General features: G+C 39.6%; 1 protein-coding gene across 2 annotated transcripts in view; it reads right to left on the bottom strand.

Annotated features, from left to right (window-relative positions):
* Nucleotides 1-25,074, bottom strand: part of CFAP61 (cilia and flagella associated protein 61) — a 115,833-nt gene extending 90,759 nt beyond the window's left edge. For both annotated transcript variants that reach the window (XM_054062493.1, XM_054062495.1), the window contains exons 1-8: nucleotides 24,899-25,074; nucleotides 22,978-23,128; nucleotides 20,237-20,313; nucleotides 19,310-19,377; nucleotides 17,929-18,055; nucleotides 11,078-11,210; nucleotides 9,021-9,174; nucleotides 1,525-1,616 (exon numbers count right to left, since the gene is read on the bottom strand). In XM_054062493.1, the coding sequence (XP_053918468.1) occupies nucleotides 1,525-1,616; nucleotides 9,021-9,174; nucleotides 11,078-11,210; nucleotides 17,929-18,055; nucleotides 19,310-19,377; nucleotides 20,237-20,313; nucleotides 22,978-23,128; nucleotides 24,899-25,074 (978 nt within the window). The remainder of the gene's footprint in view (nucleotides 1-1,524; nucleotides 1,617-9,020; nucleotides 9,175-11,077; nucleotides 11,211-17,928; nucleotides 18,056-19,309; nucleotides 19,378-20,236; nucleotides 20,314-22,977; nucleotides 23,129-24,898) is intronic.
* Between the last annotated feature and the right edge of the window lie 1,465 nt (nucleotides 25,075-26,539).

Here is a 26,539-nt window from a genome sequence, read left to right as displayed (position 1 = left end):
TGTCACATCTTGACAAATACCACTGTTCAAAGAGGTATTTTTAATGTGATATTTACCTGTTTCTGAAACACTAAATAAAAGTGGCCTTTAAAAATACTGGCTGAAGAGCAGAGTATTCACAAACAAATAGTTACTATTAAAATCCCTTTGAGAGGCAACAAAATATTTCTCTTTCAGAAATATTTCTATATTAAAATTTTATTTCCACATGAATATTGAAAATACATGAAATTTGAAAACATGTTATGTTAAAGAAAATGAGATCAAGGCAGATAATATTGTGCAAATGGAAACAAATAATAATGGGAAGAAAACCAGAATAGCTTTGATACACTACTGAGAAGCAGACTATAGACAGGAAGCACAGGAAGGACATGGATCTGCTACAGCAAATCCAGAGAAGGCCATGGAGATGATTTGAGGGCTGGAGCACCTCCCTTCTGAGAACAAGCTGAGAGAGTTGGGGTTGTTCAGCCTGGAGAAAAGAATGCTCGAGAGAGAGCTTAGAGCAGCTTTCTAGTTCTTAAAAGGCATCAACAGGAAAGCTGGGGAAAGGCTCTTTATCAGGGAGTGCGAGGATGAGATGAGAGAAAATGGTTTTAAGCTGAAAGATGGGAGATTTAGATGAAATCTTAGGAAGAAAAATGTTTTCCTGTGAGGGTGGTGAGGCACTGGCACAGATTGCCCAGAGAAGCTGTGGCTGCCCCATCCCTGGAGGTGTTCAAGGCCAGGTCAAATAGGTCTTCGAGCAATGTGATGCAGTGGGAGATGTCCCCGCCCATGGCAGGGGAGTTGGAACTGGATGAGCGTGAAGGTTCCTTCCGACCCAAACCATTCTATGATTTTATGACAGATGCAACCATTTAAAGCTTCTCGGGATAAATTCTCTGCTGGTTTACGCTGCACCAACACATTCCATAGTAACTCTTTTTTATCAAGTTGAGTTTCCTTCAGCAGAAGAGGCACAGATAGAACATGTGCCCTTTAACTTCTACAAATTACAGGGGCAAACTGAAGCTATATTGCTGCTTTTCAGCTTTGGGAGCTTTCCATCAGTAGCAGATTTTTAGCTCAGTAACACAGCCAAGTTAAAATCTGAGGATCTGCAGATCTTCGGAGTAAGAAGACTCTGGCCCTGCCTGTTACAGGAATGCTCTCTCCACGTCTGCGGAGGAGCCCACTCGAAGCTGTGCCTCGCATGCCCTTACTTGGCTGCAGACCTGCACAAACAGGCCCCCATCATTTTTTCTCCTCTCAGTGTCACTTTATTTCCACACCTGTGCTGTCTGGCTGTTCATGCGGAACTGGATTGGAAAACTTATCTGATTAATAACTACAAGCACCTCCATCCAGATATCAGCTAGAATAGCTTCTGATCTATGCAGAACAGCAGATATAAGTGTGGGCCCATGCAGAGGACAGCGCAGGAGTGGAAATAATAAGCATTGCCTGTTCTAGTAGCCTCCACTTCTGCTTCAAATTAGCTTTTAAAGTTATCAGCAATGCTCTGTATAGTGGTATTACCTGCACAGCCACATCCTGATTATGAATATGTTCAAAGTTTCTAGATGAAACAGACTTTGCTTCTTCACTTGTTTGGTTGCTTTTATCTCCATCTGAATAATGAAAAAGAATAGATGCATCAGGCTTAAAAATGTGAGCTTAACCATCAAAATCACAGCAATAACTAAAGAGTGTACCAGGCTACCTCTACTGAAAGGTTTACTTTATTTTTAACAACTATACTTAAATTAGACCATCTTATAGTTACTTGGCTAGAACTTCACTAGATTATTTGATCTGAAAGCAAAAATCAGAGAATTGGTTATAAAATAAGAATTGAACAAGACAGCTTAGAAGCAATTCTGAACTTGAGTATTATATTATGAATTTATACCCTCGTTAGTGCATTAACTGGTATCTTAAACTCCGTGCCTGTTGCTAACTTCTTTTCTGATGATCATAAGCAAGGGCTCTTGATTCTCAGATTAGTTCTCCTAACAGAACTGAAATAGAATCAGAATAAATCCTAGTCAAGACAGAACTTGCACTTATTGGTGCAAACAGGAACAAGAAATAGGGATATAAATTCCCTTCTCAGTTGCTAAACCTATCTAGCTCTAAAAACTTCATTTTACTTCCTATAAAACGTGGTTGCTATTTCATCAGTCTTTGTCTGTGTGCTTATTTCCTTCTTTTCCTCTGATGCAAGAATCTCAGTAACATTGTAGTAACATTTAAATCTACTGCATTCCAACCCAAGTGACAATATTTTTGTGGGCAAACAGATAACCCAGGTGATGAAATGAAATCACTTGCAGCCATCTGATGAATCAATATTTAAACATTGACTGTTATGACCTATGTATATATATGATGATATATACACATACACACACACAGAGCATATACATGTATATACATACAGCATATACATATTTACACAGCATCTCTGGTCAAGTGCTTAAGCCAATTAAAACAAACATCTACACATTGGGGACGTTTCTTTAAGTATTGCTAGGCACATGCTCTTGCTATTCTATCCCCTGGTAGGAGATGCATCCACAGTGAATATTTAAAACCCTAAGAAATCATGACAAAAATGGCCAAAGCCGATTTGGAGCATATATGATAAATTCTGTTTGATTTTAATTACCTACCTGTTATTTTAAGACAGATCTTAGCAGTTTTATGCTGCAACACATAACAGCTCTATAGAACTCTACTGATACTTGACATGAGCAGGACAGAACTGAATATGAACTTCTTTAGCATCGTGATGATTGCTAGACAGCAGGCAATTGCCAGTCCAGCAGATGTTACACACTTGGGAAAAGCAGTTCCCAAATCTATATGGTGATGGATTATTTTCTCTAAAGTCAATGGAAGATGAGGTTATTCGGAATGAGAGATCATCTGATAACACATCACGAAGGTCACACTTAATGTTATGGACCAAAATTATCTTAATCATCAGGTTGGAAAAGAAACATTGAAAGACCGGTGAATCCTACATTTTACTCCAAATAATCACATAAATTACTAGAGCAAAGTGTCAGATGCTGAAGTTTTAGCCCTGAGTATATGTTCAATAGTTCTAACATTCCTTAGATCATCACCTCCCTAATTTTACAGATATTTTCAGAGTTTGTTCTTATATTTAAAAATAAAGCCTGGAAATAACTTTTTTTATTATTCTCTTGCGGTGTAGGTATTGCTGCTGCACAAAACTCATCAGACCAGGATGCCTTTGCATTTGAAAGCTACAGTAACACAAAGAAGTCAAAGTGTCCAAGCTCCAGAGGGAAGAAAAATAACTCCAGAAAACACAGCACAACATAATTCTTTGCTCCTCTTACTGAATCATACCTCGGGAAACCTATATAAACTACATTCACCAGCATAGTTGTTTCTTCATACAATAATGAGCTCAAAGGTTTAAAATAATTTAGACAAAAATAGTTTTAAACATCTGTTATCTGAAAACCTATTTTTCTGTTAGTACAAAAGAATGCAGGTCCAATGTACAGGGCAGGAAGAGACACAAGGGTTAGAAATGATGGTTTCTACAGGGGTATCACAGATGTGATACTTCACAGAACTGATCACATGTCGTCTTGATTAACCCAGCTACATTTCTCATTAAAAGCAGCCTTGCAGGTGTCAGAAGTTAATTAATACAAGCCTCGTGTTGTCACGTAAATATTGATATGTTGTTTCTGACTTTATCCTAAAATGAAATCCCTTAATGGCCCCATCATTCACTACTGTCAAACATAGCTGCATCCCTGTTTACATATATGCTGTAAACAAGCGACTGGGAAGCACATAAATATTGTTGCACTAAATGAAGTAAGGAACACGAACACAAAGAAAATTAAGGTAATTCAGTGATTGCTGGGTTGTTAGCAGAGGTAACAGTCAGCAGGATCAAGAAGCCAGTTCACCATGAAGCCTGATGAAAAGCCCTTGAATCATTCCCACTGCATCGTAAGGTTTTCTAGCTACTAATTCATGACACCATATAGAGTAACAACCAAATTACTGTAATTACCCTGCTACATAAGTGGCATATCAATATTGTGTTAAACATAGATTTTTGTACACTCTTTCATTATTATTCAGTATTACATTTTGAAAGGAAAAATAATATCAACCTGTGGTCTCTACTTACAAGCTAAAGAGCTTTAAAAAATATCCTTAATATGGGTTGTGGGCTTTTTTTTTTTTTGTATCAGAACATAAAATTACGCTGCAAAGGAATCCAGCCTGCATTTTAAATTCTCAGCCTTCGAATTCATTACAAGAAAGTCCACATCTTCTGTTGGTTTAAGGTGTCCAGTGAACCTTCACTGCCTTCAAACTAAGGGGCAATGTGGCAGCACATTTGCAGTACAGAAACACTGCAGTCATTAAAAACAATCATAATCGTGCATGTGTTCTGCAATATAATAAAACAGAAATTTAATGTGACTGACACTATAATAAATTGCAAGAATATAGGTTGGCCCTTATATTGGAGAGACTCAACAATGGACTACCTGGATGCAACTATTATATGGGCTCTACATTTATAAAAAACCCACCCAAACAAGGTAATTCCCTTTTCAAATTATATTTATAATAAAATGAAAGGTCAGAGAGGAGGCAAACTGTGTTTATGAGTCAGTGGAGTTTTTTTTTTCCTGTAAACTTCTTTATTAAAATAGTGGTTTGGTTTTTTCCCTTTCCCAATTTAGTAATGTAAAAAAACAACAAACCTAAACACAACAAGCATTACTGCTTTTCTTGCAAGTTTTCATGAGTGGATATTGTAATGAATTTTAATTTCATCTTGTGCAATAATGAAGCTCGAATAATTCAGAGTGAAAGGGTTTTTCATTCAAACTGTCAGGAGTATATGGACTTTTTGTTTACAGTCATAGGTCAAATGCATAACAAGCAGTAAAAAGAAAAGCTGTTCATAAAGTACCTATCACATAAAGAATATATTGTCAATAAAACATAACAAACTTCTGTAACTTGTGATAAACTAATATCTCATTGAACTGATATTAGAAATTAGAGTAATATTAGCATATATTCAGGGTTTATTCCCCTCATTCTTTCTCCTTTTTCTGAAATTCAACTACCACAGCCTTTATTTTCATCTCTCTCTTTTTGGCCATACTGGGCAGGTACAAACAAGAACAACTTAAAATGTTTGAGGACAACCAACACTTCAAAGAGTTAGAATTGTTTGTTTATATTCTAAAATGTGCAAAGCTACAACAATTATTTAAATTATTACTTAGTGATAAGAGAATTGATATTCCTGAGAAGTGTATAGCCATGAGCTACCTCTAATTTTACTATTCAATTTCTAGTGGCTCTTTCCAAGAACAGTATCAGAGTCAAGCTCTTAGTTTATGATACTTAAATTCATCCTTAGGTGTTCTCTGTTATTGAGAGCCACCACTGAAATGTGCTCTGAAAAAGTCTACAAATAATTCTTTCCCCAAGGATGCCCTTGTCATTCCAAACCGGAGGATACCATTACTTTGAAAAATCTTACTTCAAGAAAATACACAGGATTGCAAACTAACATCAACCATCAAAACTAACACAGCTTTTAGACATAGAGGAAAAAGAAGAGAGAGAAACACACATGAGACCACCACCCAAGTTACTTAAGGAATTTCTGACAAGCACTCAGATATTAGACTGACCAGAGTTATAGAAGAACACAAACAGAATAGTTGTTTATGCTAAGTTTTCACATTTAGAACAAGTCTCACACATTTCCTAAATGCCAAAAAACGTGTAACAGATGTATAATTAAAACTGTAACCACATACTCATTAAAAGGCTCAACAGCACAGAATATGCCACTAAATACGGGCAAACAGCTTGCGGTCCTTAGTTAAGGGAAGAACACAAAAACATCCAAAGGTTTTACCAGAACCAGACAACAGTCACAGAAAGGTTAAGGTTGGACAGGACCACTGGAGGCCATCTTGTCTGAACCTTCTGCCTAGCACAGACTACCCAGGACTATCTCTCAACTGGTTTTCAGAAGAGACTATTGCGAGTGACCTTTCTTCCTCCCTCAGTTTGATTTGTGTTTCTACATATCATAGAATCACGGAATCACAGAATCGTTTCGGTTGGAAGAGACCTTAAAGATCACACAGTTCCAACCCCCCTGCTATAGGCAAGGACACGTTCCACTAGACCAGGCTGCTCAAAGTCTCATCCAACCTAGCCTTGAACACCTCCAGGGATGGGGCGCCCACAACTTCCCTGAGCAACCTGTGCCAGTGCCTCACCATTCTCATAGTGAAGAAATTCTGCCCCTCTCCAGCTTATACCCATTGCCTCTAGTCCCATCACTACAAGCTTTTGTAAGCAGTCCCTCCCCAGCTTTCTTGTAGCTCCTTCAGGTACTGGAAGGTCGCTGTAAGATCTCCTTGGAGCCTGCTCGCCTCCAGGCTGAATAAACCCAACTCTCTCAGCCTGACCCCATATGGGAGGTGCTCCAGCCCTCTGATCATCTTTGTAGCCCTCCTCTGGACCCATTCCAACAGCTCCATATCCTTCTTATGTTGAGGATTCCAGAACTGGACACAATACTCCAGAAGAGGTCTCACAAGAGAGCAATAGGGGGCAGAATCACCTCCCTCAATCTCCTGGCCACGCTTCTTTCGATGCAGCCCTGGATACAGTTGGCCTTCTGCGCTGCGAGTGCATGTTGCCAGCTCCTATCGAGCTTCTCATCAACCAGCACCCCCAAGTCCTTCTCTGCAGGGCTGCTCTCAATCACATCACCCCTCATTCTTTATTGAGGCCAGGGTTTCCTCAAGCCAGGTGTAGGACCTTGCACTTGGCCTTGTTGAACTTCATGGGATTCACACAGGCCCACTTCTCCAGCCTGTCCAGGTCCCTCTGGATGACATCCCGTCCTTCTGGTGTGGCAACTGCACCATTCAGCTTGGTGTCATCTGCAAATTTGCTGAGGGTGCACTCAATCTCACTGTCTATACCATTGATGAAGATATTAAATACCACTAGTCCCAGTACAGACCCCTGAGGGACACCAGAAGGATGCTGTGGGAGACTGTGTCAAAGGCTTTATTGAAGTCCAGATAGATCATATGTGTTGGTTTTCCCGTGTCCACTGCTGCAGTTACCCCATCATAGAAAGCCACTAAGTTGGTCATACAGGACTTGCCCCTGGTGAATCCATGCTGGCTGCCGTTAATCACCTCCCCATCCTCCATGTGCTTCAGCATGTCTTCTTCTAGGAGGATCTGTTCCATGATCTTCCCAGGCACAGAGGTGAGGCCTGATCCTCCTCTACAGTGGGAGGTCGTTTACCCCCCTGGTCACCATCTTGTTGTCCCATTACCCAGGAGGGGTGAGGAGAGCAGTTGTCAGTGAAGACTGAGGCAAAAAAGTTGTCCGAGTACCTCAGCTTTCTCCTTGTCTGTTGATACCATTTTCAACCATCAGTGGGGTACGTTCTCTTTAACCTTCCTCTTCTGATTGATGTACCTGCAGAAGCCCTTCTTGTTGGTCTTCACTTCCCTTGCCAACTTCAGCTCCAGCTGTGCCCTGACCTTCCTGACTGCATCCCTACATGACCGGGCAGCGTCCCTATACATTTCCCAGGTTACCTGTCCCTGTTTGCACTGCCTGTGCAGTTCCCTCTTCTTCTTGAGTTAGACCAGCAGGTCTCAACTCAGCCACGCTGGTCTCTTCCCTTTCCTGCCTGATTTCCTACATATGGGGACTGATCACTCTTGTGTCTCACGGAAAGCATTCTTAAATATTTGCCAGCTCTGTTCTGCTCCCTTGTCTCCGAGGACCATGTCCCAGGGCATCCTACTGAGTAACTCCATGAAGACCTGGAAGTGTGCTTTCCTGAAATTTAGGGTCCTGACTATACTCCTCGCCTGTCCCATATCCCTCAGTACCTTGAACTCCACCAGTGGGTGATCACTGCAGCCCAGGCTGTCTCCAAATATTGCATATGTCTGGCACCTATTTTGAAATAATACCCCTGAAGCTCCAGAGGCACAAAATTACACAGGAAGAGAAAGCTGGCTTCCTTCATCACTTTTTTGCAAGATGCTTCTTTGCCAAGAAGGGGAAGTCCACAGGAGCAGCTATAAGATCTTTTTTCTTTCCCTTTTCTGTTCCATGACTGTCAGCTCCGAGATACCAACTGGTGACTGCTCTGTAGCTCCTTAGTTGCCTTCTTCACCTGCTGCTTTGTGTTCTGACAAGCAGATACATAACAACCTAATGGCGTTGCTTTTAATTCTATTACTGATAATTAGTAGATGACAAAATGTTGCCCTTCTGCATAAAAAGCCCTTTGACGCTGAAAAATAAAGATAACAACTGTAAATCATTTACATGGCATTTGTGTTCTACAAACAGGTGACATATTCATATTATCATTTGCAGTAAGGTGGTTTGTAGGTGCGTTGTTGTATGATGCCTGATACAAAAAAAAATAAAGACAGTCAGTGAGCTCCCAAAACCTTGAAGACTAGAAGAACTAGTCTAGAAGACTGCAGACAGTAAGCAAAGAGAGCAGAAGTTGGACCACAAAGGAACAAGAGGACACCAGTCAATGAGACAATGTAATAGCCACAGTCAGCCAGCTGCTTAGCTACTGACAGACAGCAGAACCAGATTTCAAAGCTAAGTCTTCAATTAATAATAAAACTCTAGCTAACTGATAGAAAAATACACCTGATGCTTTAGCTTTCTGATACTTGAAATCTAGATTTATCCCATACCTGGTATAGACCAGCTGCCCACAATCAACAGTCACTTCCAAGACAGAGACCAGGGCTATCAAAATTTCTCTCCTGAATTAGAAAACACCCAGCAACCTTCTTCAAAACGGACATATCAATCTGTGTTTTCTTGCTAGCAAAGCTATATCTTCTTCAACTTTTTGCAAAACTTACTCAGAAACTAGAAATAAGTGCACTTTGAATCCATCTAGCATTTTAGAATATAGATACCTTCTGGAACACTTGGCTTCTTTGGCATTTTGAGCATATCTTCAGGAAGTGGTTTACAGAGTCCGCGGAAAGGCCCTAAGTCAAAAAACTCTTGAAACACGGAAACGTTTACTTGAGAACATAAGCTCATGAATCCTACTGCAGTGTCATGATCCTGAAACACAAAACCAGTGCCACACATATGTAAAAGTTGAAAATGTGATTTTAGGTCAGAACAATAATTGAACGAAAAAAATAGCTGAAACATTAGTGTTCCATCTTTTGCTGTGGATTACACAGAAGTATAAAGAATTTTTTCAGCAAAAGCTAAAGATCCTTTTTTTTCCCGTGGTAACCTGTGTATTAATATCTTTATATTAGATGTTACGGTTCTTTCGTTAGCTATGACTTGTGAGAGCACTAGGAATATATAGGTGCACTAAATACTTATTGTTTCAATAAAATTTCTGTTACAGTAAATAAAAGATGTACCTTTTACCGACACATCACCAAAAAAGTATAATTTTTATTTAATATAAGTTCCTGCTAAAGTAAAATTTGGATTTAGGCAGCCATAACGGTTGACTAACTACTGGACACTACTTTGTAGATAAAATTGTGCTCAAACTGAAAGGTATATTTTATTTTCCTATGAAAATGTTTAATTCAGGAAAGTAATTACACAATATATAAAGACTATATAATAAGATATATGGTATGCATCACTTGCAGCAATTATAAATGCTAGATATTTTCCAGTTCTGAAAAACATCTAAGAATTAGTCTTTAAAAAAAAAAAAAAAAAAGCCCTGGCAAATCTGAAAAATAAAAATCAGCATGCTGGAGGCTTTTAGGCTTTAAGCTAAGATGAATCTAGAAGAAGGGAACTCTTCAATTTTTAGCATTATATGGAACTTTCTGGTGAAACACACACAAACAAAATATTTTTTTCCCCTTAATAGACATAATGAAAGCCTCCTCTATAAACGCAACGAACACTCCGCGGCTGGATTTGTATAGCCGCTTTATCAGGCCACCAGCACTCCAATAAAAAAAATAAAAAAATTATAAAGTTTAATTTTTTTCCCCTCAGACAACAAGTGATTGTTTGTTTGCCTTGTTTGCGTAACCGAACAAAAGCTGGGTCGCTGCAGTTGTCTGGCTGCTATGTAATTTTAGGCCCATGGCTCAGCAGAGGCTGATTAACCAATCCATCTACCATATGTGCAAAAAGAGGTTGCCAGCTTCATTCTCTGCAGGGAAAATTGGCATCTATCTTGGTTTGCATGGAGGTGTCTTTCCAATCTGCAGCAGCACCGGCAAGTATAAACTGCGAGGGCCTGAAGCACCTTTTGCTGGTATCATATTGAGCTATAAATGTACGACTGAAATGTATTATTTATAAAGAGAGCTGTTTGTAATGTGCTATTACACTAATGGTTTACTGTTTCCCATTTGGCTTCCAATGGTAGTGATAACACGTTAAGGTTTTATAAAATCATTTGCTATAGAAGGCAGATTTCTGGAATTAAGTAGGTTATGTTGCCTATTAGCTTATGATACCATGCAGAATTACTAACACATAAAAATATTAGCAGGAATTTTCAGCAGGGCAACTATTACCACCTCGTTCTTATTTAAATGAATTCCTGAGTTTGTGTCTTCAACTCAGCAAAATTCTCACTGCCTGAGCCAGGAGATGGAAAAAATCTGCAGCATTTTTAACTGTGGAAGTATTATTCGCTACCAGTTTTCACACACAATATTAATTTTCACCAGGAATGAAAACTGCTCATCTATAATACAATTGTCTAAAGTGGCAATATGGTTTCTTCAAGATGATCTGTCCCAATTACTGGAAAAGAATCTACACAGTTATTGCAAATGGCTGCTTCAGTTACTTAACAGGATAGATCACTCTTAAAGAAAGGAAAGATAAAAAGTGTGGTGGGGGGCATTGTGTGCATGCAGATCATGAATTCTACCTTCAAAAAGTGAGTTTATTCGCTGCGCTGCAGTCATTCACATGTGTCATCACCATTATGATCAGACAAAACCAGATCTCATGGCAGACTGACCTCACAAACAATAACCTGATTCTCTTCATCTTGACATTCTATGAGATCAGCAAGGAAATATTCACTATAGGTTTCTTTCCGGATCTCACTCCAACGTGTCCAGATTGGCATGAGATCATCATAATCTTCCAACCTGCAAAAAAGAGATTATGTAATGTCCTAAAGCTCTGCCGTTAACGTGTCCTGATACCTCTGTTCTAGTCTGTTAGTATACGGACAAATATTACAAATACCTGATCCAAAGCTTTCACTTACAAATAAACAATTTCACCTAGGACACCTCCCCAGCGCACACTATGGTGGGAGCCTCAGCACCAGAGGAGAGATGAACCACTTCCAAGAGCCAGCACAACTCCATCTAAGATCTGGATTGTCCTATGGAGTTGCTTATCTTTCTTAACAACATATGAGAGCAGCCCACTTAAAAAGTCTCTTGCCTAAGGCATCTCAGACCAGGTGGGTCCGGGCTTTAGGTGTCATGTAAAATAATTGTATTCAGTGACTTCAGTCATCAGTTGGTTAGAATTGCGGAGATCTCAAAAAGCTACACCAGTGCAATTTAGAAAATCAGTTCTTTTAAAAAAAAATAAAATAGTGCCTTCCTATATGGGCTCAACAGTTCTGAGTATTGGCTAGATTACTGTTATTACACACAGCAGTGTGGGAGTCACCTGGCAGAAATCGAGCCATTATGCCTTTGTAAAGTCAAGTTAATGCTCCACCATTGAAAAGACACAAAGGCCAAAGTGCAATTATTCTATCCCTCTGCCTCATGAAAGGCCTTCTGCATAGGTGGGAACCTGCAGTATCAAGGCTTTAACTGCCTCTGCTACTCCAGTCTGTTATCCATGCTGCTGGCACCAATTTCCAAACAGTCCAAGTTTTGGTGGTAGACTCGTACATGCCCCATAGTGCACAGATTTTTATTTAAATAGAAAAGAGGCTCTTTCCTATTAAACCACTTGTTTAAAAAAATATTAATTTTTAACCAGGATCAATGTAAGTCTCAACAAGAATCTTCAGTGCTTTTACTAACATAACGAAGGAATTCATTGTCCAGATACCCCAACCCTGGAGATGTTCAAGGCCAGGTTTGATGAGGCTTTGAGCAACGTGATCTAGTGGAAGGTGTCCCTGCCCATGGCAGGGGGGCTGGAACTGGATGGGCTTTCAGGTCCCTTCCAACCCAAACCATTCTATGAGTCTATGAATTCACCAGCAATATGCACTGTGACCATGGCATAAAGGCCAATGGCAAACCAACTCTAACAGAGAGCTGCTTTCAATAAGACAAAAACACTTTTTTATTTATCAATCTGAAAAATGTAGGAGATAAGCAGTCCGAGCAACAATTCTGCAACTAAAAAAGCGGTGAAAGAAGTGAGGCTGCGATGGGACATCAGAAAGAATAAATTTTACTGCCAGACTGCGGAGTTCAGAAAACCCTTTCTCCTCAAGGCCATAAGACAACTGCTACTGAACACAGGATCACAGAATGGTTTGGGTCGGAAGGAACCTCAAAGCCCATCCAGCTCCAACCCCGCTGCCATGGGCAGGGACACCTCCTACTGCATCAGGCTCCTCCAGGGATGGACACTCCGCCCCTTGCCTGGGCAGCTTGTTCCACTGCTCCATCACTCTTTCAGTAAAGACATTTTCCTTAATATCCAATCTAAACCTCCCCCGATGCAACTTGAGGCCGTTTCCTCTCATTCTATCACTTGTTCCTTGGGAGAAGACACCAGCACCCACCTCTCTGCACCCTCCTTTCAGGGAGCTGCAGAGAGCGATGAGGTCTCCCCGCAGCCTCCTCCAGGCTGAACAGCCGCAGTTCCCGCAGTCGCTCAGCACCAACCCGCTCGCTGTGCACCCGGCAGGCAGCACGCTGCCCTCCGGAACACGCACCGCACCGCACCGCTCACAAGGCTGCGGCCGCCCGCAGGGCTCGCTCTGCCCTAGCAGCGCCGCTGCCGCCCGGCTCCGCGCGGCTCTGCTGCCCCCCAGCGGCCGTCCCGCCCCGCGGAGCCCCCAGCGCAGCGCCCGGGCGGGGAATGGAGGGAAACACGCGGCGCCCAAACCTCCCAGGTGCTCCCCGGGGGTTTACAGTGTTAGTCCCAAACCTGGAAGGAGCATAGCGATTCTTTGGATTAATCGTAAAATCATCATAGAATTATCCAAGGGCTTGGGTTGGGAAGGACCTTAAAGCCCATCCAGTTCCGACCCCGCTGCCGATCCCCGACCTCCCACTGGATTATGTTGCTCAAAGCCTTATCCAAACTGGCCTTGAACACCTCCAGGGATGGGGCAGCCACACCTTCCCCCTGGGCAACCTGTGCCAGTGCCTCACCACCCTCATAGGAAAACGTTTCTTTCTAATCTCTAACCTAAATCTTTTTCATCTTAAAACCATTCCCCCTTGTCCTATCCCTGCAATCCCTGATAAAGAGCCCCTCCCCAGATTTCCTGTAGCCCCTTTCAGTACTGGAGGCTGCTCTAAGGTCTCCTCCGAGCCTTCTCGTCTCCAGGCTGAACAACCCCAACTCTCCCAAGCCTCTCCTTGTGATGACCCATCCTTCACAACACTACTACGGGTTTATATATCCATTAATTACACCATGCAGTCATTAATCTCCAACTGGGATGTCCTTTTCCAAATCTCCCTAACATAAGATGTCAGTAGTACACTTTTCTTTATAAGTAGAAGCATTTATATTGTAGAAGCATGTTTCTGAAGATAATTATCAGGAATGATCATTCACGCCTCCCTCAGTGTTCAGAAAAGGTGTGTTTTGCTGCAGGTTCCTATTGCTGAGGTTTATATGTACTTATAGCTAAACACTTGTGCCTGCCAGTTGGGAAATCTTAGTTCTGCACATGCAATTCACATGCAGTTCCTGCACATGAGAATGAATGGGACCTTCTGAGTAAGATTACCTTTCCACTAGGGTCCATGACCCCTTTTTTTTAATGTCATTTCTGTTTTTTTTATTCTTGGGCCATCTGTCTGAGAATTCTCTCCTTACCCTTGTTGCTCCATTGCTCAGCACCGCCTGGAGATAAAGCCTTGATCACTCCTCTGCCCTGACCTCGCGCTGCTAAGGTCAGTCATCCCATGGTGGGACGGACAGAAAGGAGCCACTGTGGCCCTGAGTGAGTATCCCTTACACACACCTTAACTTGTGACACTTAGGATATCCCAAGCCACAGTACTACTCCATCTGCCAGGACTTTTAAGTAATTTAATTCTTCCTCTGAAGGGTAGTCGCCAGATTCTTTCATACAGATTTTTAGCTAAGAAAGCCAGTCTGAGAAACCAGCAGAGATGAATCCACCCACTCAAAGCTGAAAACGGCTACCAGGGTGACATTTCTAAACCCCACACTCTTTTGTTCTTTTTCACTGTTTAAGTGAGAGTACTCATTGTAATAAATTATATACAAAAATTTAAAAGTATAGAAAATATAACACACCGTCAATCACTCATCTGTAGAATAAATTCAAAAGATGCAACTAAAACGAAGTTCCAAGAACAATGAAACCCTGTAAAAAATTATAGTAATTCACAGTCTTTATATCTCAAACCAAAATCATCTTCCTCTTCTTTGCAGGCAGTATCTCAAGGGAAAAAATGCAGTAAGGTTTTCTCTCTTCAGAGCTTCCCTACTTCAACACAATTAATTAGTACAGCAAATCTGATAATGTGTGATGAAACCTCAAACAAACCAAACCACTTCAGGGGTAAAAGAATGAGGCTGTACTCTAACTGAAATCTGTTGTTTCACTGGGGCAGATAATGCATACACAGCATCTCCAAACCAAATGTTTTGCTGATTGCTTTGGGTTCCTCACAGCGTTCTGCTTTGTAAAACACAACATGACACAAAGCGCATGTCAAGATGCAGATGACAATTCTGCTGGCTCATGGTACGCATACAGACTGACCTCGTGATAGTCAGTGTATCTCCACATAAGCCCATTAATCTTCCTGAACACTAGAAACTGGAGAAACAGAACTAATTTTGATTTCTGCAATCCTCCACTAGCACCATAGTCTATAAAACTCCCCCAAACTAACAAAACACAATAGATTTTTTTATGCAAAAATACTACAAAATTCCTATGCTGACAGATCAGACACAAGAGAGGCATTCCATGGAGCTGCAAATTTCCAAGCTCTTACACATATGGTACAAATCCAAGAATGACAATATCAGCAAGAAACTTAAACATGAAAGCTTAGTGGACTGTGTTCAGGCACACTGCAGATTTATTTCACATTATAAAGGTCAGATAGAGAATAACTTCAAAATTAATGGTTAAGCAAAGTATCAGTTTACAGCTTCTTTCTCCCTCCCTCTATAAGCAAGGCAAGAGGGAACAGAGATTACCCTAATCTCCTATCATTGACCCAGAACATGTTGCTAGGCAGGTGGCTGGGGAAAATTTTCACAGATAAATCTCTAAAGGGCTCCACTGAACGTTACTATGGATGTCTGTCAAGTACAAAGGTGAATACAGAGAAAAAAGAAAGGCAAAGCATCTACTGCAAACATAATTTAGCTTACTCAGAGAATCCATTGATAGACAACGTTAAAGTATGAATTTTTTATCCCCAGATACTGTGTTATTTAAGAAGAAACAACTTCCTGGTTAGTTTTCTAATAATAATTAAAAAAAAAAAAGCCAAACAAACTAAAATACATAATTTTATTATTCATAACATACTACAGAAATCCCTGACAAGATGCTATGTCTTTTGTGGAACATCAGTATGGCCTACATTTCCAGTCCTGTCAAAAATATTTCTATTGATAATATCCAATGATCATCAAAAGAAAGAAATGGTTCAAATTAAGTGAATCCAAACATAGCAGTCAGAATCAAGACGTGGAAAAACTTTAAATCCTCAGGAATTAATTCACAATCTGGTAACTTCTCAGTATTGAGGATTATTCACATAATGATAGATGGTGGACCACTCAAAAGAAATGTTATTAAAAGCCTAAAAATTGTATATCAAATTAGTATGCAAATATCAGAATATCCAGACTTGCAGCAGGATGGTGTGAAGTGGCCAAGGTCCAGCCTCAGTCCTTTTTCTAAAAATGCTTAGAAGTCAAGCACCAAGATATTGTAAACATGGACTAAAACTATAGGATAAAGAGCACAAACTGTAGATTTGTTTCAGGCCTATTTGATGAAATTAAATACATGTAAAACATCTCCCTGAGAGACAGGCTCCTGTCAGAATCCAGCCCAAGATGTCAGCATGTATTAACCCATAAACAAACAGGTGTGGATCTACCAGGCAGAGAAATAAGCCAAACATGGCATTACCATCTGTTACCATTGGATGATGGGGACACCCACACACATCGATATCATATCATACAGTGTCCCATGGATGGGACTTCAGTTTCTACTACAAGGATCACAAATGCTAATTTAATCATAATCCTGCTGCATAACAACATAGCAACAGTTATATTTAGAACAAGGAAAAACAACTCCAGAATGAATTAGAATAAAATAAAATTTTTGCTCCATAAAACATTACCCTATACAAGCTCTTCCCACTGTGAAGAGGAAAACAACTGAACCCAAGTATGATAGATATCAGTTACACTTCAACCATGCTGCAGGGAAGCATCTACACAGCAATGACAGCTTATATAATCCAGCAATCTAAGCAGAAAAACATAATTGGGTTAGAAAATCTTCCCTTCACTGTGACTGTATGCAGCGCTAGCACAATCTCAGAAAGCTGCCATTTGGCACAGGCAGCAGAATTCAAGTGGCAGGAAAAAACAGTGGTAATAGTCAATATACAGGTAGACATCAACAGGCTAGGCTGCTAGAGAAACGTGCATCCTTGCCTGGCATCCGCTGCAGATAGGAAAGAAAAAAATAATTCAGAGTCTAATTTTTTAAATGGCATTATAGAATCATTGAATCATTAAGGTTGAAAAGACCTCTAAGATCATCACCATCAACACAACATAAACATGCCTACTAAACCATGTCCTGAAGTCCACAGCTACATGATTCGTTGAATACCTCCATTGAAGGAGAGTCCACCACTTCGCTAGGCAGCCTGTGCCAGTGTTTCACCACTCTTGCAGTAAAGAAATTTTTCCTAAAATTCAGTCTAAACCTCCCTTGGTGCAACTTGAGGCCATTTATGACTTGGATCCCAAATATGAGCAAGGCTTTATTAAAGGCACATTGTCTGAGCATATCGTAAAGTCTTTGCTCCCAACTGCATCCACTGAAACAGATGACACAATGATGGAAAAGGGTTACCCCCTTATTTTCTTAAGCTCTCTGAGCAACACTGAGGCAGCCTGCTCCGTGGAAACACAATGAGGGTGTAGAAAAGACAACAGATGATTACTCTTCACGTCTGAAGGACTAGTGGAACTAGGGATTCTCTGCTCTTATATAATTCTTTTAGATAACAGGCCTTCCCATTTAGCTTTTGCTCAACTGATCAGAACGTGACATAACAAGAGAAAATTAAAAATAAGCTGGAATATTCTCCAAGAGACCCAGAAACTACATATACTCATTAAAATACTCAGCAATGCAATTAAGCCAGCAGATTGACAAAATAAACATTCCTGACAAAAACCATATTCTTTCTACATAGTGACCTCGTTTTACAAAAAATGCAATTGATTTTGTGATGAAGTAGAATAAAAGAAGCATAATCATAGAACTACTTAATTAGGTTATCAAGGAAAATCATAGCAATTTAACTAAGATACTGATGCTGTAAATGAAAAAAGAAAATTCTTCAAATTAACCTACACAGTTTTGCTTATAGAAGTATTAGGGAGAAACTGCATTACCTTGCTTTGCGAATATACAGTTGTGGGTGATAGCGATGTCTGTGGCACACAAGCAAAGTAAAGTTTGCATCCACTACTGAACCTGGAGCAGACGTCATCTTTTCAAAGACATTTCCCATGTCTGGCTCTGTGAATGAGAAAAGTATGTTAGGAGGAACAGAGAAGCTTCATCGTATAAACTTTTAAATTATCAGCAAAGCTCTTTGCGGAAAAAGGGGGTTTTGAACTTAAAACCATAGCTGGCATAGTGTCCCAAGTCTTTTAAGTTGAGCAATGAAGCTGAGATGACAGTAGTATAAATGTGTGAAAGAATTGTCACTGGATTAATTTATTATTTTATTTATTAATGAATCCAGTGATGTATCCAATTTATTAATTAATCCAGCACGTCAAACCTGAATAAGCTTTAAAGCCATCAGAAAGTGGTAGGATGGAAAATAGAAATGCTGGTCTTATAACCAGTACTATATGCTCCTGGAGAATCACTTTGTCAGGACTTTGCTGAAGGGAAGCTGACATTTGTTGCTAGAGTAGGTTTGACAAAAGCCTCTGTTCTGTAGCTGACACATCACTATGGAGTTTTTTTAGCATAACTTGGAACTAAGATATCCAGAAATTGGCATATCAGGAAAAGTTCCAGTTCACTTCAAGAAAAGCTCCAACCACAACTCAGTCATTAAGTAGATGTGTGGTTTATTCGTCTGAGTTCAGGACTAAAATTCCAAGTCAGATGCTGTTCTCTGATTAAGATATTTGTACCTCTGCTTCAAAAAAAGTAATCCTCATTTCCCTCCATGTCTCCAACACCTCTTCTGACTTTTGCCAAAGTGTTCTCTCCCCATCTTGTACTTCCTTGGCTAAATAAGAGCAAGTACCCGATATGGCTGGTTCTGATGTATGGGCACAACGCCTGGCTGACTGTATGAACGTGTGTATGCATGTGCTTGTGAATATATATTCACCTGCCAAGTGGCCCATTAGTCACTGTCTGTCAAAGTACAAGTGCTGATTTCAATTTCTTGACACTATTCAGCCAGAAATCTTCAAAAAAATCATAGGAAATTATTTTTGAGACCTTAACTCCTGTGTGAAATTATATCTGTTTGGGGCAAATTTAAAGACTGCAAGAAATGGAGAGACTGCTGAATGGACCTCTGGAGTAAACACATAACCACGTAAACCTCTTTTACATGGTATGTCCATTAGAGGATACTTTAAGATTGTGTTTTCTGCAAGTGTAGAAAATTATAGCTGCACCCAATATTAAAAAAATAATAATAAGAAAGGCATAAAAAAGCCCACTAACACAATGCGAAGTAACAATAATGAGATTTGAGATTGTTCTCATTATTTTAAGAATAGAATAGTACTGAATTCTTACCTAAATTCTCATCAGCTGGTATGAAGAGAAGTATAAACTGCAGTTCTGGAACTGTGATAAAAGCCTTCCTGGACAAATAACATGACTGTATTCAGTCTTTCATCATTATACCCAATCAAATACAGCAGCTTGTCTTTTAATATGTACAATTTTTTTCTCCAGTGTCTCTAATCATCCTTCATGAGTCCACATGGCTCAAAAATTAAAACATTTTATTTGTGACAAATAAAATCATATCGAATTAATCTGGACATTTTTTTACTGGAATTTTCCAACCTTATTCCTCTTTTAATTTCCTAATCCTTAGATTTCAAACATCCTCCTTTTTATATCAGTTTCCCAGTGGAGAACAAATTAAAGATGCCAGATCTCTGCTGGCAGATCTCTGACCTGGCATCTGGATAAGCTGGCTTGACATGACAAAGTAACTGTAAATTACATTCAACTGCCACAGCACCAAATGCAATTCACTCTGCTTATGTAAGTAGATTCTGAGCTGTACCAAATAACCTGAGTAATGGTTGTACTTGAGTACTGAGCTAACACAGTAATAGATTGTGCTGTCTGTAAGTTATAGTTCGCAGCCTTGCCATATAATCTGTACTAACAAACTATCAATAGATTACTCAGGAAGAAGCATATTCCAGAAACATCGACAGCTTTTTAAGCTTCTTGCTCAGTCATGCGCTTTGATTTTTACAAGAGGGAATTTAGGAAGAAGAGAAAAAACTATTAACAGTTCAGTTTCAAAGCCAACGGTGCACATTCGATCAATACAAGGTTATGCTTTGTTACCTTCCGAGACTGTTTAGAGAGATTAATTCTGATCCAGTGATCACCTTAAGGCATTTTTAAATTCCATAGCCTCTCCAAATGATGGCAGGAGAGTGCACATGCTTCACAACAGAAAACTACATACAAACTCACCTAACAATTTCTTGGCAACATCCACCTGCATATTCTTCTTTTGCCACAAAAAGATGCATGAACAATGTGTTCAAAGGCTACAAAACAAGGAATGAAAATCCGAACACCATGCCACTAATACTTATTAAGTCAACTCAAGTATTAATATGCACATTTATTTCCAATATATATATGATCTGCACTCAGAATTAGTAGCTTCACATATATATGTAACTTCAAAGCACATGTGGATAAAGTTATGTGATTAAAGGACTTTTTTGTCATGATTTGTTTCTGTAATGTTTTCTGTAATAGTTTTGATGTACATTCAAGCTTAGTATTGTTTGACTACAATATGCATACACAATTCTTCATATTTAACAGCATTAATTCCAGACTAACAACATTTTAATTTAACCACAGTAATTAAGACCTAACTCTTAATAACATTAATTTAACATTTGGCTGATAAAGACATTCTTTCTAAGTTTAAATAAAACCCAAAAAATTCACATACTTCTCACACTCCTAAAATGATTTTTCTTTAAAAGAAGTAAGGAAAATATGAAGTCCTAAAATTGCACCATTAGACACGTTTAAACATCCAAGCAGAAACAGAGCAGACTAAAAGACATCTTTATCCTCTCTGCCTCCAGCTAAGGGAAAGCAAAAACAAAGGAAAACTCTTGTGCTGGAATTCAAAATGCTATTAATTCAGCTCTTTGCTCTTGCATATTAATTTCAAGTTCAGAATCAGTGATGATCTACCTGTAGATGAAATAATTCCACAAAAAAAAAATACTTCAAGTGGGAAAACTTGAGGTCTTCTGAATAGTATAATATTCAACTAAAATGTCATGGCTAGGGTCACCAATAAATTTCAGCAACTTTAGAACAAGAATAACTTTAATAGAGGTTGCAGTGTATGGACGAGCACAAAGACAGGGTGCTAAATTAATGAATATACATCAAAAGCCATTTAAAAAAAATTAGACATTGCTCTTCTGTTTGTTTGGTTTTTAAATGTACAATAAAAAGGAAGAAGTAGTAAAAAAATAATATTTTGTCCTCAAAGTCCAAGAGGAGGCCCAGGAGGAAAGATTTGGCCTGTAACTGTTTCTGAATACTGATGCTAACCAGGCAATCCTGTAAAGCATCTTCACTAATTAAATTCTGCACAAGTCAGTTCCTAATTTGAGCTATCTTATAATTTCTGTGTTCTAGGAAAAAAGATTTGCCAACTAGTCTTTTAAGAAATTATTATTTTCAGAAGATCTCAGTTTCATAAAGCACGTCTGCATCGATTTAGCCTGCAGTTAACCAATGATATCTCATCCAGTTATATTTCAGATTGGGTTCAGGGTTTTTTGTCAGTGTGGAGGCATAAAATACGTACTGAACCTTCTGACTGAATCCTCTGTACACATTTAAGAAAAAAATCTCCATTCTAGAAAGAGTTGTTCTGCTCCTTGTCAATGTTCCAAAGTACCTTTCGTTCCTCTTTAGGAGCAGTAATGCCTAACATGCTCAAGCGCTTTCTTTTTTTGTCTTTTCTTTTTGTGTGCTCCTCCACTGTGAATTCAGCTGCAGCTTTGCCACAAGAGATATTGTTAAGCAGGCTGCCGAAGGAAGAGCTCGCAGAACTGACAGCACAGCGTAACCCAACAGGAGCAGCTGCAGCTGCACACTGAATGAAGTGGTTGTGCCTGCAATACGCCTGTACACAAAGTGCTGTTCAAGTGACAAAGAAAATAGATTACAAAGAAATTACATGTTTTTTTCCTATACTCCCTTTGGCTGTAATAATTTTGTTTAACAGCACACGGCATTTTCAAATACAATTGCTGTATTTGTCAGTTTTTCTGCAAGCCATTGCTTAACGTCTCCCAGAACAACATTGGAAAAGGGATGAACAAACTGTCTAAAGATAATTTCAGTACTGCCAATACCTTATTCTGGTACGCGCTGCCTAGCTTTTGAGTGTTTGTGGTTAACATATTCCATCTTTTCTCAACAATCACAGGATCTAATTCTTAGCTGGACTGAATGACTGGCAGCATTTGAACTCTGAATTTCTAATTGCTTATTTCTAGTCTGTAATTCCTAATCCTAATTCATAAACCTGACCAAGAAGTCTGTATGAAAACTGTCACCACACAGAACAGAGTGCAGCCATCTCCACACCAGCATCAAACAAGCACTCCAGAACCAAGATGCTAATGTCAGCATGGTCCTCAACTTAGTGCAAGTCACCATCCTGCAAGCAGAGGTGCACACCCTGTCCCCCATTCTTTCTCTGAAGCCATTAAATTTACATTCAATTCTGTAAAATAACAAAACTTTATTCCAAAAGGTGAGAAATCAGGATTCCAGTTCCCTTGCAGTGAGAGAGAACTCGGAGCAAGGACTCCACTTCCCAGGTAAATGATAAAACCAGAGCTGGACGGGTTTTTGAATGACAAATATTGGTGACAGCCATGAGTAACACTGCTCTCAGTGCCAGCACAGTGCATCAGACGTGTTCTGCACATGCCTGGCAAAGAAAGGACTTAAGGCCTTAACTACCATCTTACAGTTACTGTAGTGGCAAAAGCAGAGGCACGCGTGAACTTGTGAGCATCTGAGGGTTTAGTAAGGAATCTAATGATCACCTTTGTCAGCCCGAATGCCTCAGATCTACCTAAAATAGATATATGCATATGCATAGTTTTCATACCTAAGCCTGAAATGAAAACTGAACTAAAATCACACAATTTACTTACTGTGCATTTATTGTTAATGTAGTTTTCATGTAAGAATGATTCCCAATCAGACTGATCAGTGACATTCCAATTTGGATAGTCCAGAAAGACAGCATGGGCTACAGCCTCATTCTTCTCATTGCAGAGTGTCAAAGCAAGATTTGATTTTTCTCTGTGAAAAAGTTAAATTTTGCAGAAGTTGAAGAAACTACACAAAGAAAAGTGACTGTTAATTCAGCCTATTAGAATAGCAAAACTAACCATGTTTGAAAGTGCTCCCAGGACTGGGCCTCAATAAAACATCACTGCCACAACCTAAACTCATGTTGTGTGTGGTTTGAGCTAAATTAGAGTCAGTTTTGTGACTAACTCAGTTACTTAAAGTAAATTCAATTTTCTGAAAACTAACTGCATGTTTTTGAGAGAATGTTCTCTAAAAGTGATAACACAGGGCATTGGTATTCAAAAAGGCCAGTCCTTATACTTAACCAAGGCTATCCTCAGGCAGGCGGAAAAGGGACCACACCTGCAAGGAGAGGAAAACAGGCCAGGTAACCCTAAACTGACCAGAGTATTCCATCCCATATAGGTGATACTTGGTGTAAAACTGAGGGATCATGAGAGTCTCTCTCTGCTGTGATGGACGATGTCCAGTGATGACCTCGTATGTCTGGTTGCTCCTGATCCCAGATCTGTGTGTTCCTGAATCCAGTTCCTGAGTCCAACTCACTCCTAGCCATGGACTCATTCCCTCATGTCTGCTCGGCAGCATTTGTGATTACATATGGTCATTGAGGGGTGGGGGTGCGATCTCATATTTGTATATATTTTATTACATTTAAATTATTTTCATTGTTATTATTATAATTTCATTAAAATTATAGTTTCCAACCTACAAGTCTTTTTCCTCTCATTTCCCTCTCCTCTTTCCCTGCAGGGGGGAAAGGGGAAGGGATTTAGGGAGCTCAGCTGCTGAGATTTAGCCTAATCACATGTGGGGCTACACCATGACACATGACATTATTGCTTCAATTCCAAATATTTATTTCTGTATTCTGACATTATGACAATTCACATAATTTTTCAAATCCTCAGTTACTATGAATTTGATATGAGAGAATTCCCTCTTCTTTGTATGTTTTGTCATACATCTATTTTTTCCTCAAACAGCTGTCATCTGAGACATTTGCAAAAAACCTAAGTGGCCTGTCAGCATTTCACACCGTCTATCTCTGCTGCTCATCACTGCACAGAAAGATGAAGCGCTTAAGGATCATCAGTATCTCTGGTGATGAAGGTAGGGTAAGAGAAGACTTCTACAGCCACCCATTTCCGTTAAGGATACTGCCACACAAGCACCTATGATACAGACGTCAAACCATGGAGGGTATCAGGTATCATGGGGGCATGAAATGAAGATGCACATTGAAATGTATTTTGTGGCACAGAGAGACTGCCTTTCAAGGTAGAATAAAGAGAGACAAAAAATAACCAATTCCTTTCATTAAGGAGAAACTGGAGAAGAAAGAAAAGATTTAGATACACATAGGAAAATAAAACAGAATGGTCATGGCCACACAGTCATTAAAAACCCTAATCGTTGCCCCTCTACTTCTACCACTCTCCATCAGGCAAAAGGATTGTGTTAGATGGAGCTGACAGCAGACACTGGTATTATCCAAACGTATTTCTTCTGAACTTTTATAAAAAGGAAGCTAGTATAGAGTCAAATCTTGTCCACCATTCTGGCAGTAGGAATTCAAGTCTGCAAAAAAACACGTTGTGTGAGACACAGCAAAGAGATTGAAGCAGATTTTTCTATCCTTTTTGTGAAGTCACACCAAATAAAGGTTCACGTTTTCTGCCATTTTAAATGTAACCTAATTTCTTTAAGTTTTCTGAAAGAAAGGTATTATAACGTCCCTAAAAGACAGTTACTTACAAAAGGTACGTGACATCAATCCTTCCAAAAATTACTTCCGCAAAATAGCTGAAAAGGCCAACAATATCTGAAACATCGCGTGATTCTGTTCTTCTGGCACTGACCACTTCTGTATCTCCTCTCAAAGAAGTTATTGTAGTCATCTTACAGACTGCAACAAGAAAGAAAGAAAACATCACTGTTCTGGCAGACCCTGCTGCAATCCATTGTTCAACATAGTTGGTTTCCCTGCTCAGAAGAAAATCATTTTTGTACTTCCACATCTGTAGAATCTGCCAGGCCAAAGTGATTTATTGACATGCCAATCAGTTTCAGAATATACAGAGTTTCAAAACTGCAGCCTGTTGAGATATAATCAAGGATTAGGCATGTAAGACAAACTGGCCAAACACAACAACCTTTTGCAATTTCTTAAATACACTTGTGCGAAATATAGCATTACTAACTTGAAAAAAAAGTCTAAATAACTAAGAGATGTGGACTAGCAGAACACTTTTACCAATCTACCAAACACAATAGCCATCTCTAACATTGGATCCAAAAACAATGTGTGACACCACCTGCCCAATTAGTCCCCACAGATCCCAACTAAAAATGGGATTAACAAAGAAACCCATGAATTTTATACCTTTCAAATGCAGAGGAAGTCATGTGTGCATCTTTCACGCCCAGTCAAGATATTATTATCACCATTATTATGTCACCAGTTATAGGTGACAGCACAGGTCTCAGCCGTGGAAACACACATTTGCAAAGAGGTCTCAGATCCAACCTAAGGCAAAACATCCTCTGTATGTAGAAGAACCAGCTAGGCTGGATAGTACTTACTACTGAGTATAACAATAACATCTACAGGGGAAAAAGATATACTAGCTTGTGTAAGCAGCTTCTCAGGTTGTAAGGCAGCTATGTTTTTCCTAGTGGGATGGAAGTCAGCTGTACCCAGGGCCCAGTAACAGGTGGGTCTTAAAACGAGCAAGGAAAATGCCACATAATTCACTTCTACACTTCATTAAGTAACGGCAAACTATGAGGCTACTAAAGCAGTGGGTTATTTTTAATTAATGCCAACTTCATGTATTAAACAGGAATTTGAAAATGTTGTTAATGAACTTAAGCCTAGAACTAAGATTACTTCACCTGAAAACAGTTTGCCACATTTCCATATCCAATTGTTTAACTTAACATATTGAAATTATGTCCCCCCTTCTCCACGAGCTCCCCGCAAAGGCCCTGAATGCACCTGCAACCACAACTGACAGAGAGCAGCATTTAAACACAATAAAAATGTACCATTTTCATAAGGAAACAAACTGTTCCTACAGCAACTCCTGTATTTCTACTGTGAGAATAACGCACCATAGACCTGAGGCTTGGCCAAACCAGTAGATAAAGAACCATTCCTTAGAGTGATTTCCTCTCTGCCTTCTTCAACAAATGCTCTTTTAAAGCACAAATGTGATTGCCATGTGGGATGTTTGTCTTGTTTCTAACTCACAACCCACCAAACTTGTACATACCATAGGCATACACCTCAGGAGCCTTCTGATGGATACTTGATGGCTCAGAGAGATGGAAGGTGTCACCACGCACCCCTCGCTGAACCCAGTCAAGGGTTCAACCCTTAGGACAGGAATGAAG

Source organism: Cuculus canorus, chromosome 3 (assembly GCF_017976375.1).
Source record: "Cuculus canorus isolate bCucCan1 chromosome 3, bCucCan1.pri, whole genome shotgun sequence".
NCBI lineage: Eukaryota > Metazoa > Chordata > Aves > Cuculiformes > Cuculidae > Cuculus > Cuculus canorus.
This window is presented reverse-complemented; position numbering and strand designations above follow the sequence as displayed.